This window comes from Sinohyriopsis cumingii, chromosome 11, assembly GCF_028554795.1.
Source record: "Sinohyriopsis cumingii isolate HCF-2022 chromosome 11, ASM2855479v2, whole genome shotgun sequence".
In the NCBI taxonomy this organism is placed as follows: Eukaryota; Metazoa; Mollusca; class Bivalvia; order Unionida; family Unionidae; genus Sinohyriopsis; species Sinohyriopsis cumingii.
Window position 1 is genome coordinate 41,275,289 of NC_142971.1, and position 15,857 is coordinate 41,291,145.

The following is a 15,857-nucleotide window of genomic DNA, read 5'->3' on the forward strand; positions in this document are numbered from 1 at the left end:
CATCGTTATCCAGCACAGAGGTGGCGAAAATATCTTCTACATTGGACAAGTCTGATACGAATCGTCTCACTTCATCTGACAAATCATCTATTTGGAGCAATCAAGCAACAATCATATTGACTTCCAGCCCGACCATGAGTCCTGTCTTGACTGACTCCTTCCCAGCTAGCACAATGTCCTCATCGCCTTATGAATTCAATACCGAGTTTTCAGTAACATTTTCTAAGACTTTGACAACCAGCTTTGCATCAGAGAAGACGTCGATGATAAGCACGTCATCGAGAATCGAGTATTTGTCTTCATCATCCAATGATGCGAGTTATTCAACCATCTGGATATCAGCAATTAGAAACATTTCCACAAACATCGAAACTATGTTTTCTACGCTGACGGCAGAAGCTTCACCATCATTATCCAGCACAGAGCTGGCGAAAATATCTTCTACATTGGACAAGTCTGATACGAATCGTCTCATTACATCTGACAAATCATCTACCTGGAGCAATCAAGCAACAACCATATTGACTTCCAGCCCGACCATGAGTCCTGTCTTGACTGACTCCTTCCCAGCTAGCACAATGTCCTCATCGCCTTATGAATTCAATACCGAGTTTTCAGTAACATTTTCTAAGACTTTGACAACCAGCTTTGCATCAGAGAAGACGTCGATGATAAGCACGTCCTCGAGAATCGAGTATTTGTCTTCATCATCCATTGATGCGAGTTATTCAACCATCTGGATATCAGCAATTAGAAACATTTCCACAAACATCGAAACTATGTTTTCTACGCTGACGAAAGAAGCTTCAACATCGTTATCCAGCACAGAGGTGGCGAAAATATCTTCTACATTGGACAAGTCTGATACGAATCGTCTCACTTCATCTGACAAATCATCTATTTGGAGCAATCAAGCAACAATCATATTGACTTCCAGCCCGACCATGAGTCCTGTCTTGACTGACTCCTTCCCAGCTAGCACAATGTCCTCATCGCCTTATGAATTAAATACCGAGTTTTCAGTAACATTTTCTAAGACTTTGACAACCAGCTTTGCATCAGAGAAGACGTCGATGATAAGCACGTCATCGACAATCGAGTATTTGTCTTCATCATCCATTGATGCGAGTTATTCAACCATCTGGATATCAGCAATTAGAAACATTTCCACAAACATCGAAACTATGTTTTCTACGCTGACGGCAGAAGCTTCAACATCGTTATCCAGCACAGAGCTGGCGAAAATATCTTCTACATTGGACAAGTCTGATACGAATCGTCTCACTACATCTGACAAATCATCTACTTGGAGCAATCAAGCAACAACCATATTGACTTCCAGCCCGACCATGAGTCCTGTCTTGGCTGACTCCTTCCCAGCTAGCACAATGTCCTCATCGCCTTATGAATTCAATACCGAGTTTTCAGTAACATTTTCTAAGACTTTGACAACCAGCTTTGCATCAGAGAAGACGTCGATGATAAGCATGTCATCGAGAATCGAGTCAGAGTCTTCATCATCCATTGATGCGAGTTATTCAACCATCTGGATATCAGCTATTAGAAACACTTCGACAAACATCGAAACTATGTTTTCTACGCTGACGGCAGAAACTTCAACATCATTATCCAGCACAGAGCTGGCGAAAATATCTTCTACATTTGACAAGTCTGATACGAATCGTCTCACTACATCTGAGAAATCATCTACTTGGAGCAATCAAGCAACAACCATATTGACTTCCAGCCCGACCATGAGTCCTGTCTTGACTGACTCCTTCTCAGCTAGCACAATGTCCTCATCGCCTTATGAATTAAATACCGAGTTTTCAGTAACATTTTCTAAGACTTTGACAACCAGCTTTGCATCAGAGAAGACGTCGATGATAAGCACGTCATCGAGAATCGAGTCAATGTCTTCATCATCCATTGATGCGAGTTATTCAACCATCTGGATATCAGCAATTAGAAACATTTCCACAAACATCGAAACTATGTTTTCTACGCTGACGGCAGAAGCTTCACCATCATTATCCAGCACAGAGGTGGCGAAAATATCTTCTACATTGGACAAGTCTGATACGAATCGTCTCACTACATCTGAGAAATCATCTACTTGGAGCAATCAAGCAACAACCATATTGACTTCCAGCCCGACCATGAGTCCTGTCTTGACTGACTCTTTCCTAGCTAGCACAATGTCCTCATCGCCTTATGAATTAAATACCGAGTTTTCAGTAACATTTTCTGAGACTTTGACAACCAGCTTTGTATCAGAGAAGACGTCGATGATAAGCACGTCATCGAGAATCGAGTCAGTGTCTTCATCATCCACTGATGCGAGTTATTCAACCATCTGGATATCAGCTATTAGAAACACTTCCACAAACATCGAAACTATGTTTTCTCCGCTGACGGCAGAAGCTTCAACATCATTATCCAGCACAGAGCTGGCGAAAATATCTTCTACATTGGACAAGTCTGATACGAATCGTCTCACTACATCTGACAAATCATCTACTTGGAGCAATCAAGCAACAACCATATTGACTTCCAGCCCGACCATGAGTCCTGTCTTGACTGACTCCTTCCCAGCTAGCACAATGTCCTCATCGCCTTATGAATTAAATACCGAGTTTTCAGTAACATTTTCTAAGACTTTGACAACTAGCTTTGCATCAGAGAAGACGTCAATGATAAGCACGTCATCGACAATCGAGTATTTGTCTTCATCATCCATTGATGCGAGTTATTCAACCATCTGGATATCAGCAATTAGAAACATTTCCACAAACATCGAAACTATGTTTTCTACGCTGACGGCAGAAGCTTCACCATCATTATCCAGCACAGAGGTGGCGAAAATATCTTCTACATTGGACAAGTCATATACGAATCGTCTCACTACATCTGAGAAATCATCTACTTGGAGCAATCAAGCAACAACCATATTGACTTCCAGCCCGACCATGAGTCCTGTCTTGACTGACTCTTTCCTAGCTAGCACAATGTCCTCATCGCCTTATGAATTAAATACCGAGTTTTCAGTAACATTTTCTAAGACTTTGATAAGCACGTCATCGAGAATCGAGTCAGTGTATTCGTCATCCATTGATGCGAGTTATTCAACCATCTGGATATCAGCTGTTAGAAACACTTCCACAAACATCGAAACTATGTTTTCTACGCTGACGACAGAAGCTTCTCCATCATTATCCAGCACAGAGCTGGCGAAAATATCTTCTACATTTGACAAGTCTGATACGAATCGTCTCACTACATCTGAGAAATCATCTACTTGGAGCAATCAAGCAACAACCATATTGACTTCCAGCCCGACCATGAGTCCTGTCTTGACTGACTCCTTCTCAGCTAGCACAATGTCCTCATCGCCTTATGAATTAAATACCGAGTTTTCAATAACATTTTCTAAGACTTTGACAACCAGCTTTGCATCAGAGAAGACGTCGATGATAAGCACGTCATCGAGAATTGAGTCAGTGTCTTCATCATCCATTGATGCGAGTTATTCAACCATCTGGATATCAGCTATTAGAAACACTTCGACAAACATCGAAACTATGTTTTCTACGCTGACGGCAGAAGCTTCAACATCATTATCCAGCACAGAGGTGGCGAAAATATCTTCTACATTTGACAAGTCTGATACGAATCGTCTCACTACATCTGAGAAATCATCTACTTGGAGCAATCAAGCAACAACCATATTGACTTCCAGCCCGACCATGAGTCCTGTCTTGACTGACTCCTTCTCAGCTAGCACAATGTCCTCATCGCCTTATGAATTAAATACCGAGTTTTCAGTAACATTTTCTAAGACTTTGACAACCAGCTTTGCATCAGAGAAGACGTCGATGATAAGCACGTCATCGAGAATCGAGTCAGTGTCTTCATCATCCATTGATGCGAGTTATTCAACCATCTGGATATCAGCTATTAGAAACACTTCCACAAACATCGAAACTATGTTTTCTACGCTGACGGCAGAAGCTTCACCATCATTATTCAGCACAGAGCTGGCGAAAATATCTTCTACATTTGACAAGTCTGATACGAATCGTCTTACTACATCTGAGAAATCATCTACTTGGAGCAATCAAGCAACAACCATATTGACTTCCAGCCCGACCATGAGTCCTATCTTGACTGACTCCTTCCCAGCCTACACAATGTCATCCTCGCCTAATCAATCAAATACAGAGGTTTTAGTATCATTGTCTGAGAGTTTGACAAACAGTTTTGAATCAGAGAATACGTCGATGATAAGCACGTCAACGAGAATCGATTCAGTGTTTTTGTCATCCATTGTTGAGATTTATTCATCGACCATTTTATCAGCTATTACAAACATATCCATAAACATCGAAACTACGCCTTCTATGTCGAGGACAGATGCGTCACCAACATTGTCCAGCAAAGAGGTTGAGACAATGTCATCTACATTTGACCGGTCTGATAAGAATCTTATCACAACATCTGATAAATCATCTGCTTGGAGCAATCAAGCAACAACCATGTTGACTTCCAGCCTAGTCGTAAGTCCTACAGATGCCGTTTCCTTTCCTTCCATCACAATGTCCTCATCGCCTAATGAATCGAATACAAAGTTCTCAGTGACATTTTCTGTGACTTTGACAGCCACATGGACACCAGTGGATTCATCGATGAGAAACACCTCAACAAAAATCGAACCAGTGTCTTCGTTATCCGTTACGAGTTATTCAACTACCTGGATATCAGCTATTACAGATACTTCCACAAACATTAAAACAAGGCCTTCCATACTGACGAAAGAAGCGTCACCAACATTGTCCAACACAAAACATGAGATGGTATTATCCTCATTTGACAAATTTGAAACGATTCTCCTCACACCATCGGAGAAAGCAGCAAGCAAGTTGACTTCCAGCGTAAACATAACCCCTACTCTGACTGATTCCATATCAGCTAGCACAATGTACTCATCGCCTAATGAGGTAAATACAGAGTTCTCGGTAACATTTTCTGCGACTTTGACATCCACATGGGCACCAGAGGATACATCAATGAAAAGAGCCTCGTCGAAAATGGAATCAATGTATTCGTCATCCTCTCATGCGAGTTATTCAACTGCGTGGATATCAGCTATGATAATCTCTTCCATAAGCATGGAAACTACGCCGTCTATACTGACGACAGAAGCGTCGCGAACATTGTCCAGCACAGTGATCGAGAAAATGTCATCTACCTTTGACCAGTCTCAAACGAATCGTCTCACAACATCTGACAAATCATCTACTTGGAGCAATCAAGGAAAAACGATGTTAACTTCCAGCCTAGCCATAAGTCATATCGAGTCAGTTTCCTTCCCAGCCAGCATAAGTTACTCATCTTCCAATGAAGCAAATAGTGAGTCCTCAGAAATCTTTTATGTGACTTTAAGGACCACATGGACGCCAGAGAAGACGGCGACAATAAACACATCAATAAAATCAATGTCTTCATCATCACTTGATGCGAGCTATTCGGCCACCTGGATATCATCTGTCACAGAGATTTTCACAAACATTGAATCTACGTCTTTAATATTGGTGACAGTGGCGTCACAAACGTTGTCCAGTAAAACACTCAAGAATGTTTCATCTACACATGACCAGTCTGAAACACCACGTCCCACAATATCAGACCAACCTGCTTGGAGCACTGAAGTAGCAAGAATGTTCACTTCCAGCCCACCCATTGGTTCTACCCAGGGTTCTTCTTTTCGAAACTCTACAATGTACTCGATTTTGGCATCTTCTGGAGTGAATGAAAACACTGCTAAAAGTTTGTATTGAAATTTTGTAATTATCTCATCTTTTCTAGAAGAAAATTAAGGGATGTGTGGTCCTGTTCGTGCGTTCATACATGCGTACGCAATGTCGCCTAACTCTCCATCACTATATAGAATAAGGATTGTAAATCTTAAAATAAATGAGGTAATATATGATTAAATATCAATAAAATTAGAGACTTTTTATATGTCCCTGGCAGAGTTCCGATTCGAGGTAAAGTGATGTTGAGAACATTTTGCAAAAGATGAATAAAATAAACTGAAATATAACAATTTGTCGTTAATGATAACTTCGTTTACAATTGTGAAAGTGGCTTTACTAAGTCTCAGCCGAGAAATTGCTCTCGATGTCTTATTCAAATTGAGTTTTATTGTTTTCAACTACTGTTCGAAAGTCAATTTAATTAATTACATCTTGTTATTATTAATTATTATTAATTAGTTTGTGTTTACATAATACTAAAATAAGTGTTTCAGAGATTCGTAATGAAAATATCTGGTAAATTAATGGCGTGTTCATAAATGCGAAGATTCTTTTGGTTAACATCATATTCAAATTTCGGTTCTTATTAATTGCTCTTATTAATTTATTACATTATTGCAAATATATTGGTCATTTTGTGTAGGTCCAGACCTTGGTGTGATAATAGGTGCTGTTGTAGGATGTGTGCTACTGCTGACATTTGTCATGTTGTGTTTTTTGTTATGCTCCCTCAAGAAGAGAAGGCGGACAAGAGCCGTATGTATACAACATTTATAAACACCGTTTTAACATATTGCTGGTACAAAAAATACTATTTAACATTTTGCGAGTTTTACACAGGTCAATGATATTTTATGACGAAGGCCTTTGTTTCATTGTGAAGATTGCTAATGTAATACACATTGAGATTAACTACTGTCACGTCAGGAAGGTTTAGAAATCCATTTTAATACATTGAGATTGATGAACTGAATACCACGTTAGGTTTGTCAAATCGTTCTCTTGTCTTAATCAGTAAACTAGTTACCAGTATACAGACATGAACAAAGATACTTTAATATGCGGAAGCTATACATTATATTTAAAAAAAAAAGAAAGTCAACTTCAAAGCGTAGACCATTTCAAATATGCCGGAAGCTCGTATTATTGCTTGATGTCTTAGACGAAATAGTAACTAGGAATGAAGGGACAATAAAATTGAAATCGCTAATATACCCATGTTTAAACGTAATCATATGGTCTATGTTCATCAGTATTACAACTATTTACGTAGCATGCTTTCCTTTCATACTCATATGTTCTCAAATATTTTATTCATATCAGGAACTTAAGCGAATTTCAGCTAACATACTCTTATAAAAATATTGAATGAATAGTTGTTCATCGTCTGTCATAAACAATACTTGCCGAATTCTAATTTGTCCAAATCATGTTAGATATCCAGCTCATGCGTCTATTATTAATAATGGATTTTTTTTCCTCAGGAAAATATTGAGGACCAGGTTGCAGGGAATGTAACAGAGCCAAGCACGTCTAAAATGGTTAATATTTTTTTCTTAGCATTTATTTTGTGTTTTCAACATAAAGAAAGCTGTAATCGGACTGTTAATTTTTATTTATTTCCCTGTATCGATAGTTATAGTGGCATTGATTTTTCTCTGAAAGATTTTTAAAAATATACTATCTGGTAGTCCTAAAACAATGGTGCTGATCGGACATGTCTAATGGCCATGATATTCATCATAAAAACGTATTATCACTACATCGTCTAATATAATGGCGATAGCGATGTGAGGTTTTCTCTTATCTTGTCATACATACTTCTCCCAAACGGACCCATGTGGGCTCGGGGGCTGTAGGATAGGCTCGATGCGCTTTCCTGCATGTCGGAAGAGGCGAATAATGCAGGTAACGTTTTCTACGGTTGCGTCCCTTGACGATATTCTAGCTAAAAATGCATTAGACACGTTAAAAGTGTCGAACATCTTGCTTTTTTTTTAAAGTATAGTACACATTTTGCCTTTATCTTTGTTTGTGCACATGTTTTTGATCCTTCAACGTACTTAGTAGTGTATAGTAAGAATTGTGTTGATGTGCAGTTTTAATCTACACACACACACACACACACACACACACACACACACTATGTATTCACTTAAAGACTTATTATGATATGAAGCTGCTCGTAAATAAGACTCTCCTGACATCCTGATATGCTATCATGTAGCCTGGTGGAAAATCTTTTTTATAAATGCCGTTTGTGAACAGATGGCCATATAAATAATGGGGTTTCACTTTAAAAAATTCTTGTGCTATTATAGTTGGTCTTAAATAACAGCGGTGCTAATCAGACATCTAGGACCACTCCGGTGACCTAGAGTTTATTGCATCCGCCTCGTATGTGGGAAGTCGCAGGTTTAATCCCCGACCGAGTCATACCAACGACTTATAAAAATGATACTTACTGCTGCCTCGCTAGGCGCTCAGCATTAAGTGGTTAGTGTTAGGGATGGTTGGCCTAGATTCAGGATAATGTGACTGGGTGGGACATCATGCTATATGTCTGTGGCATGATGCCCCAGTGATAGACATCACTATTAACTGCCACACTGCAGACATCGTAGCAATATCATTGAAAAATTGTTGAAGCAACGTTACAATTCCAAATCACCTCCACCCCCAACCCCACATAAACCAGACCTCCAACATTATAGCATCGGCCGTTATAAATACAAAAGATAACTGCGTGAACTCTGACGACTTGTCAAATTCTTAACAGTTGTTGTATTGAAATTTAAGAAAACGCACTCCAAAATGTCTTTCTTGAATGCCATCCTGAAAATCATTATGGGACTACTCATAAACGGTAGGTTGTATCAACATCAGTTTTCACTAAGATAAGATAACAAATATCCAATTGCTTTTGACCTCAAACATATAATTATATCCACCATATCAAAAGTATTATTAAAACTACTAGTATTGAATGAATGTTGGCACTGACAAGGAATTTGGACACATGACAAGCAAAATACTAATATGCACATTTTTTGAAGGAGTTTTGAAAAACGAGATCTAACTGAATTTCGGGTCACATTAGATGCCATGGATTGCATGCGTATACTTAATTTAGTTTATGAAAAATGACTTGTACATACACACATTCATTTTGACCAGTATTTATATTTAGTTTCATTTCCATGAACAAACCGAGAGCCAAATCCCTGTCGTTGATTCTGAGGTCAAAGGTCTTGATTTAGGTTTCTATTTTGAACAGGGTTGTCATCACCATAACACAAATAAGTATACTTAGATTTTTGGATATATCTGAAGAATAACTAGGATGATACTATTTGGATAACTTTATCCCCAATACATATTTAGTGATGGGTAGTGATAGCATGTGGGTATAGTAATAACATTGCTTGAAATAAGTACAATCATCTGCTATCGATGATATCAAAGTCAATTAAAAAAATTATGACAAATTATTGTGTAGTGAGCTTACAAGTATCTTGTCAACATGCTATATTCAATAAAATAATTATTAAAATTTCTTACCAAATTTGGTATTTTGGAGTTTGTAATGTGTGTAATGAGACCCATCACTCTGCGCCATCGTTGTCGTCTCTGCTATTTGGCTATTGACTATATCATTTTGGATATAATTCCTACGCCGACGAGCTCTGCCGGATATGTATGTCTGTCAAGAGTCTAACAAAATAGTTCCAAACACTTGTCCTTTTCTCTTTCTGTTGTGACAAGTTACTCAGGTCAATCCAATAATGTCTTAAATGTAATTTAAACTGAGTAAGAGTTTTTGTTTAAAGAATGTACCATGCTTCTTTTTGCAAAACGTAAAATATGCCATGTTTACTGGAGCACAAAATATAAAACGTCTGAATTGATTAGAATATATAGACCTACTTGTTCTTCTAATCTGATTTTTATTCCTTCTCTTCTTCCCACAAATTTGCTATCTTATCAGAGATCGTTGAAGAACATTACATTAATTGGTATCGAATTAGGTATGACATGAAATATACAAAAAAGATTTTTTTTTTATAGAACACACACCCAACGTTACCACCTTTACCAGAGATGTCTGTGCCCAAGCCCATGGTCGCCAAATCGACATTCGCTTGGCAAAAATGGGGACCACTTCCCCCAATAACGCCACAGTTGGATTGGATGAAAGAAGTTGGAGATTCGTGGAAGAAAAAGAAAAAAAGAAAGCATAAACCGGAGGATGTTCAAACCGATGAAGGACAAGGTAGTAAGTTGTTCTCCATAAAAATGACTTTTTCCACTAGATCGTGAAGGTGTCACTGACAGGTTGTACTCAAAAAACACAGAAACTAGATGCGTTTTATCCACTCAATTACAAACAAGTAGTTCAATTCAAGGAAAAAATTAACCGTTTTGATGTTTTTGCTGTTAGCTGAAATTCATTTCGTCCATGATTCTGATACTTGTCTGTTTACATGTATTGGTTTCATCTTCTTTGCTGAAAGCACGAAACAATTGCACGGATTTTATTTGTTTTTTACAATATATTTGATCCTATCCTTTACAATTGTGTTAAAAATGATTTGTATGATGGCATGTACTAGTTCGAAGGAATACCAAATGTTATTTTTAACTCGTTCATTTCCTGTGTTTGTTTGTATATATATATATGGGGCAGGGTTAGGGTTCCCTAACATGTTTTTGCGACTGATCAAGCATTTCGAAATTATACTGTAATTCGATTATATTCCAAGAGCAATTACATCCTCCTTTGCACTCAACATGAAATAAACATCATATTCCAAAGCGTCATTTTGCTAATTGAAATTAAATCACTTCATAATTTTCCCACATTATGATTTCCAATTTTCAATGGCAGAACAGAAACACACTTGCAGATGTCAACACGGTGCTTCGTCACTGCTGAAATCCAATGTACTTCATGTAGAATTTGCACATAAATCTACTCACGAAATTTCATAGAAACGACAAAAATACAAAAATCTATTCATTCCAGCTCAAATGGAAAAGTTGTTGCAATGCATATTCATTCACAATATGACTCCAAATTTCAATTTTAAGTGGACCACAACGCCATTTTCATTCGAAAGGTATGTCTAGCGCGAAAATAAGATTAGATTTATCTGGGCGGAGTTAAGTGCGCATTAATATTGTTGATGCGTAATGATGAATCTGCGCTTGTGTATTTAGTTTGGAATACGGCATACATTCAGTTACTTTGTTTCGTGTAGTGTATTTTTATTTACATAATTAAGCCTTAGGTGGCGCTATACAGTTTCGCATTTTGCATAGGGTTAGGATTTTAAAGAAAAAGAATGTCCCCGGCTTTCCTCACTGGTTATACTGGCTATTTAAAAAAGACCTTGTATATCTTAGGTATAATGCAAAGAACCTTTAATTCCCTTTATTTTGGTGTATGATTGATGGGTGTACTATGGGTTATAGAGTATACAGCTTGGCCTTACTTCAAATGTGCACCTTTCAAAAAAGTGCTAGCTCTACTTGGTCATTTTCACTTCCTGAACTTCAGAGGTCAATTGTATAAAAAAGAGCCAATAACTTTTTTTACATTTTATATATTTGGTAATTCATTCATTGCACTTTCAGAAGCTGGTATTGTCTAGTCTGGCAAAATTCATTTTCCCTATTTTAATAGCTGCTATGTATAGTGTACTTTAGACTAATTCAGACTGATTTTTTAACACAAGGGAGCAGTCATTTTAGTTAGCAGTGTGCTTAAATCATGTAAAATTTCCAAAAGTACAATATCCAAAAGAAATATCATCCACATTACATTAATGTAGCATAGAGGTATGCAAACATTCTCTCCACTGTGCATGTTTTAAATGCGAACTACTTCACCTTACATACGTCACTCTCTCAAAAGTACATATTATCTGGTGAGCGCCACCTTACCTAGAATAAGAAAATGAGCATATAATAAAAGGTTACTGCATTTGTAGGGGAAAATATGAACTCGTTTTGTCGGATGGATATACTTCACTCCCAAGGTCGTGCAATATTTCCATCCGAAAAACTCGTTCATATTTTCCCATACAGTCGCAGAGACCTATAAATATTGAATTCAGTTTCATGAAGCAATAAAGCGAAACCGGTCACACATTCTACGTATAGGTGTTGTCTACGTGTTGATTATTTTATCGTATATATATATATATATATATATATATATATATATATATATATATATATATATATATGCCCCGGAACCAACACAGGAAATTTAAAAAAATATAATTTATAGTAGATTTAAACAATCGTGCGTGCCGGACATTTCTCCCGGATAGGTTAGTCGAAAACAGATTCAACCGCTATTTCAACAGATAAAGGTGTTATCCGGTCATTTGTTTTGCCTGGTTGTAAACTCCCCTCTTCATTTCAGCTTTATCCTTGCATGTTCTCAACTCAAATTATTCTTTACAGGCGAGTTCATAATCAGTATTATAAGTGTTTATAATGTTGCAACCTTTAAATAATTTTTGTTTTGCAGCAGTTTCATCAAATGAAAACCAAACTGGCGAAACAGAAACCAGGAGCTTACATGAAACATTAGGCACACCAGATGACGTCATTAGTAAGAGGAGAAAAAGGAGCAGGAAAAAGGAACAAAAAAGAGCAACCGTCGAAATATCAACAGGTGACTCTACAGAAAGAGAGTCTATGGCAAGCTCAATGAAAAAGGAGTACGATCTGCCAACTGATGATATTAAAGAAAATTATGAGACTAGAAAATCTAGTAAAATTAGTGTTAATGGCGAGCTTACAGAAGGAGCATGTGGGTCTTCAGATATTAAAGCGGAGACGAAGAAAAAGAGAAAGAAAATGCATAGACGACATGGTGAAGATACACAAGATGAAGAAACTGCACATGACCTCAATAGGAAATCCGAGAAAAAGAAGAAGAAAAAGAAAAGAAAACATGAAACGGAGATGGAAGATTTGTTTCAAAAAGAGTTTGTGCAAGACAGCGACAGGAAAGAAGAGAGAAAGATAAAAACACACAGAAAGGCTGAAGAGGATATGTTACAAAACGAATCTGTCGATGATGTTGATACAAAAAAGGAGAAAGTAAAAAAGAAAAAGAAGAAGCATAGGGTGGATGTAGTCAAGGAGTTGAAAGATGAATATGTTGACGATGAGGTTAAAGGCGAAGAAAATAAATGGAAACAAAAGAAACATCCTATGGACTCTGAATATGTATTTCAAGGTGACGCGACAACAGATTTAAAGAAATATCTCAGGGACAGGAAGGAAATTAAGGACGAGTTAGACATTGAGTCTTTGGAAAGCTTGGAAGAGAAAATGGAGAATATGAACAAAACAACGAAGCATGAAAATGACAATGAAAAGGATCACCAAGGTGAACCTATTGACGGCATAAATATGAAACCTGAATTGAAGAAAAAAAAGAAAAGAAAGTATAAAAAGGACCTACTAGAAGAGAAGACCCGCTACGAATCAGCTGAATTAGGACAGGAAACGCAGAAAGAGAGAAAGCATGATTTTTTACAGAGTAGACACGACGTCGAAAGAAACGAAGAGAGTGAAATCGTGCAGAATGCAGAGGCGATGGATAGTGACAAAGCAAAATATCCAACATCATCAGGTGCCTTGGCCACTGACGTCCGTGAATCAGAAGTCGAATCAAGTGAAGATGTAACATATAGATCAGAAAAGAAACAGAAGAAAAAGAAGAAAAAGAAACACCCTTCACAGAAAGTCGAAAGGGAAAATGCACAGACAGTAGACGATATAGCAGAACCAGATGCCAAGAGGAAAAAGAGAAAGAAAAGACGTAGAGTGGCACCGATGATGCAATTGGATAGTTCTGATGAAGATGTGGTAATGACCAGAAATAAGTCCCATACAGAAGGAGACAGAGGCAAAACTAATGCAAATACTAAAGATCACATTGTCTCTCTCGGACCTGACAATCAGTCGATCGAAGGCAATACTCCTAGACCGAATACCTCTGATATAAATAAAGATATTTCCGAAATTCACGTGAAACCGAAAATAGCATTCGTGGAGGTCGAACGCACTCAGGGAGATTTTGTACAAGACACATTGAAAGTAATCAACGAGGAGCAAAATATTAAGACAATTGAAAAAGAAGAAAGTTTTGCTTGAATAGGAAAGGACGGAAAAGCAATGCTTAGTAATTTATACTGACAGTGGTCAAAAAAGAAATTCAATTAATATATACGATAAAATTATCTTGTGTGTGGAAGAAATTATACATTTGGGGGACATCTGCAGTGTCCACTATAAGACACTGTTGCACTATTCATGTTTATCTAGTTCAGATCTTAGATGTAATCACTGGATTAGGTTTGACTTTCAATATATTCAATAGTACATATATATTTAGGTTGGGTTGGGTTCAAATAAACCGTTTGAATTTCATCTGCGTTATATTCAATAATACATAGATATTTAGATTTTAAAGGAAAAACAAGTGGAATGCATGTTTAAGGATATACATAAGGAATAGGAAAAATATACTTAATATACGTCTATATGCAGCTATAAGGGATAGAAAATACACAGATTTAAGGAATAGAAAATTCACGTCTTAATCAATATCTATAGAAATCAAGTTACGTGTCTAATTCATTATACAATTAGTATATTTCTTCCAATGCAAGCGGTTTAGAACTGATTGAAACTCAAATGCACAAACAGCTGATCTTGTATTGCGTTCTTTTATGAGTTGGAAACTCTACGTTGAGATTTTGTGATACGTTATAAAAGGTATCTAGACTGTGTAGTTCATAAAACAAAGTAGTATACTTTGTTTTGTAAATAAAACTGGTAAACATATATTGGTGGCATTCATTCTCCTGTCTCCTTCTCCTCCAGATGCCATTTTGAACATTTCAAAACTGTATTTACGTGATAGTGTTTCTTTCCCTGTAGATTTAACTATGTTCAACCTACGGGCCGCGACCCCGAGTGGCCGAGTGGTCTAAAGCGCTCACCGTTCCGGATCACTGCCATCTCACCTCTGTCTGCGTGGGTTCGAGTCCAAGGCTCGGCTATCGTGGGTACGTGGGAAAGCCTGCCAGTAGCTTGTCGTGGGTCGGTGGTTCTTCCCTGGCTTTTCCAGGGTTCTTCCTCCACCAGTTATACTGGCCGCCATGTATAGCCTATCTTGTGCTGAAAAATGGCGTTAAACCCTAGAACAACAACTACGGACCGCGAACTGTTTGCATCGTGCTACCTTTAAAAATCGCTATCCGGCCCTTGACCTGGAGGAAGATGCACATGCTAATAGCAATGAAGCTAACGATTAATAATAGATTAGCCAATCAGTTAATCAACCTATCCATCAATCAGTTTCTGCAAGCATTTATATGCATATATATTATTAATACGTCTTTATCTACATATTTGTCTGTATGTCTTTCTGTCCATCTGAAAGTTATTTTTTAATGTTGCTCCTTTCCTTCTGTCTTTGTCATATATATGTATATGTCTGTTTTCCTGTCATAATATCTATCTATTCGTCATCTTTTCATCTTTTATTTTTTCTTTCCATTTCTATCCTGTTTTTTCATTTCCGTATCTGTCCATCCATATCTCCGTCCCTCAACCCATATACGCATCCTTCAAGACATTAATCAATATCGAATATAAAAATTAGAGTCCAGTTAGGACAGCTTAAAATACCCATCGTATGATCTCCATAAATCATAAAATGAAGGAGGGACACTGACTTCAAACACATTGGAGTAATAGAATTCGCTCCAAGCAAAAATGCTGTCGGTTAATAGTCAATGCAGTAAACAGCGCGTATTGTAATCAAATACCAGTAGCACCACTTATAACATGGAACGAAGAACTTTACACATGTAATCAAAGCTTCCTAGTCTAAAAATTTTTTACCGTCCAATACTAAGTTGTTTTCATTTATCTTATGGCGTGAACTCAGTCAAAAAAGAGTCTGATGTCCTGGCTTCGGTCGTAATTGTTTGTCTCAGATCATGT

The 15,857-nt window shown here is 37.5% G+C and overlaps 1 protein-coding gene across 2 annotated transcripts; it reads left to right on the top strand.

The window, feature by feature from the left end:
• The first annotated feature begins 1,508 nt into the window (after nucleotides 1–1,508).
• On the top strand, nucleotides 1,509–14,690 carry LOC149787993 (uncharacterized). Of its 2 annotated transcripts, none has more exons than XM_089974278.1 (5): nucleotides 1,509–5,826; nucleotides 6,460–6,572; nucleotides 7,301–7,357; nucleotides 9,885–10,089; nucleotides 12,361–14,690. In XM_089974278.1, exons 1-5 carry the CDS (start codon nucleotides 1,590–1,592, stop codon nucleotides 13,995–13,997), a joined length of 6,249 nt encoding a protein of 2,082 aa, XP_089830404.1. In that variant the 5' UTR covers nucleotides 1,509–1,589; the 3' UTR covers nucleotides 13,998–14,690. The 2 variants fall into 2 exon arrangements, with proteins under 2 accessions (XP_089830404.1, XP_089830403.1); XM_089974277.1 differs by having other exon boundaries at nucleotides 1,510–5,826; nucleotides 12,358–14,690.
• Nucleotides 14,691–15,857: the final 1,167 nt, after the last annotated feature.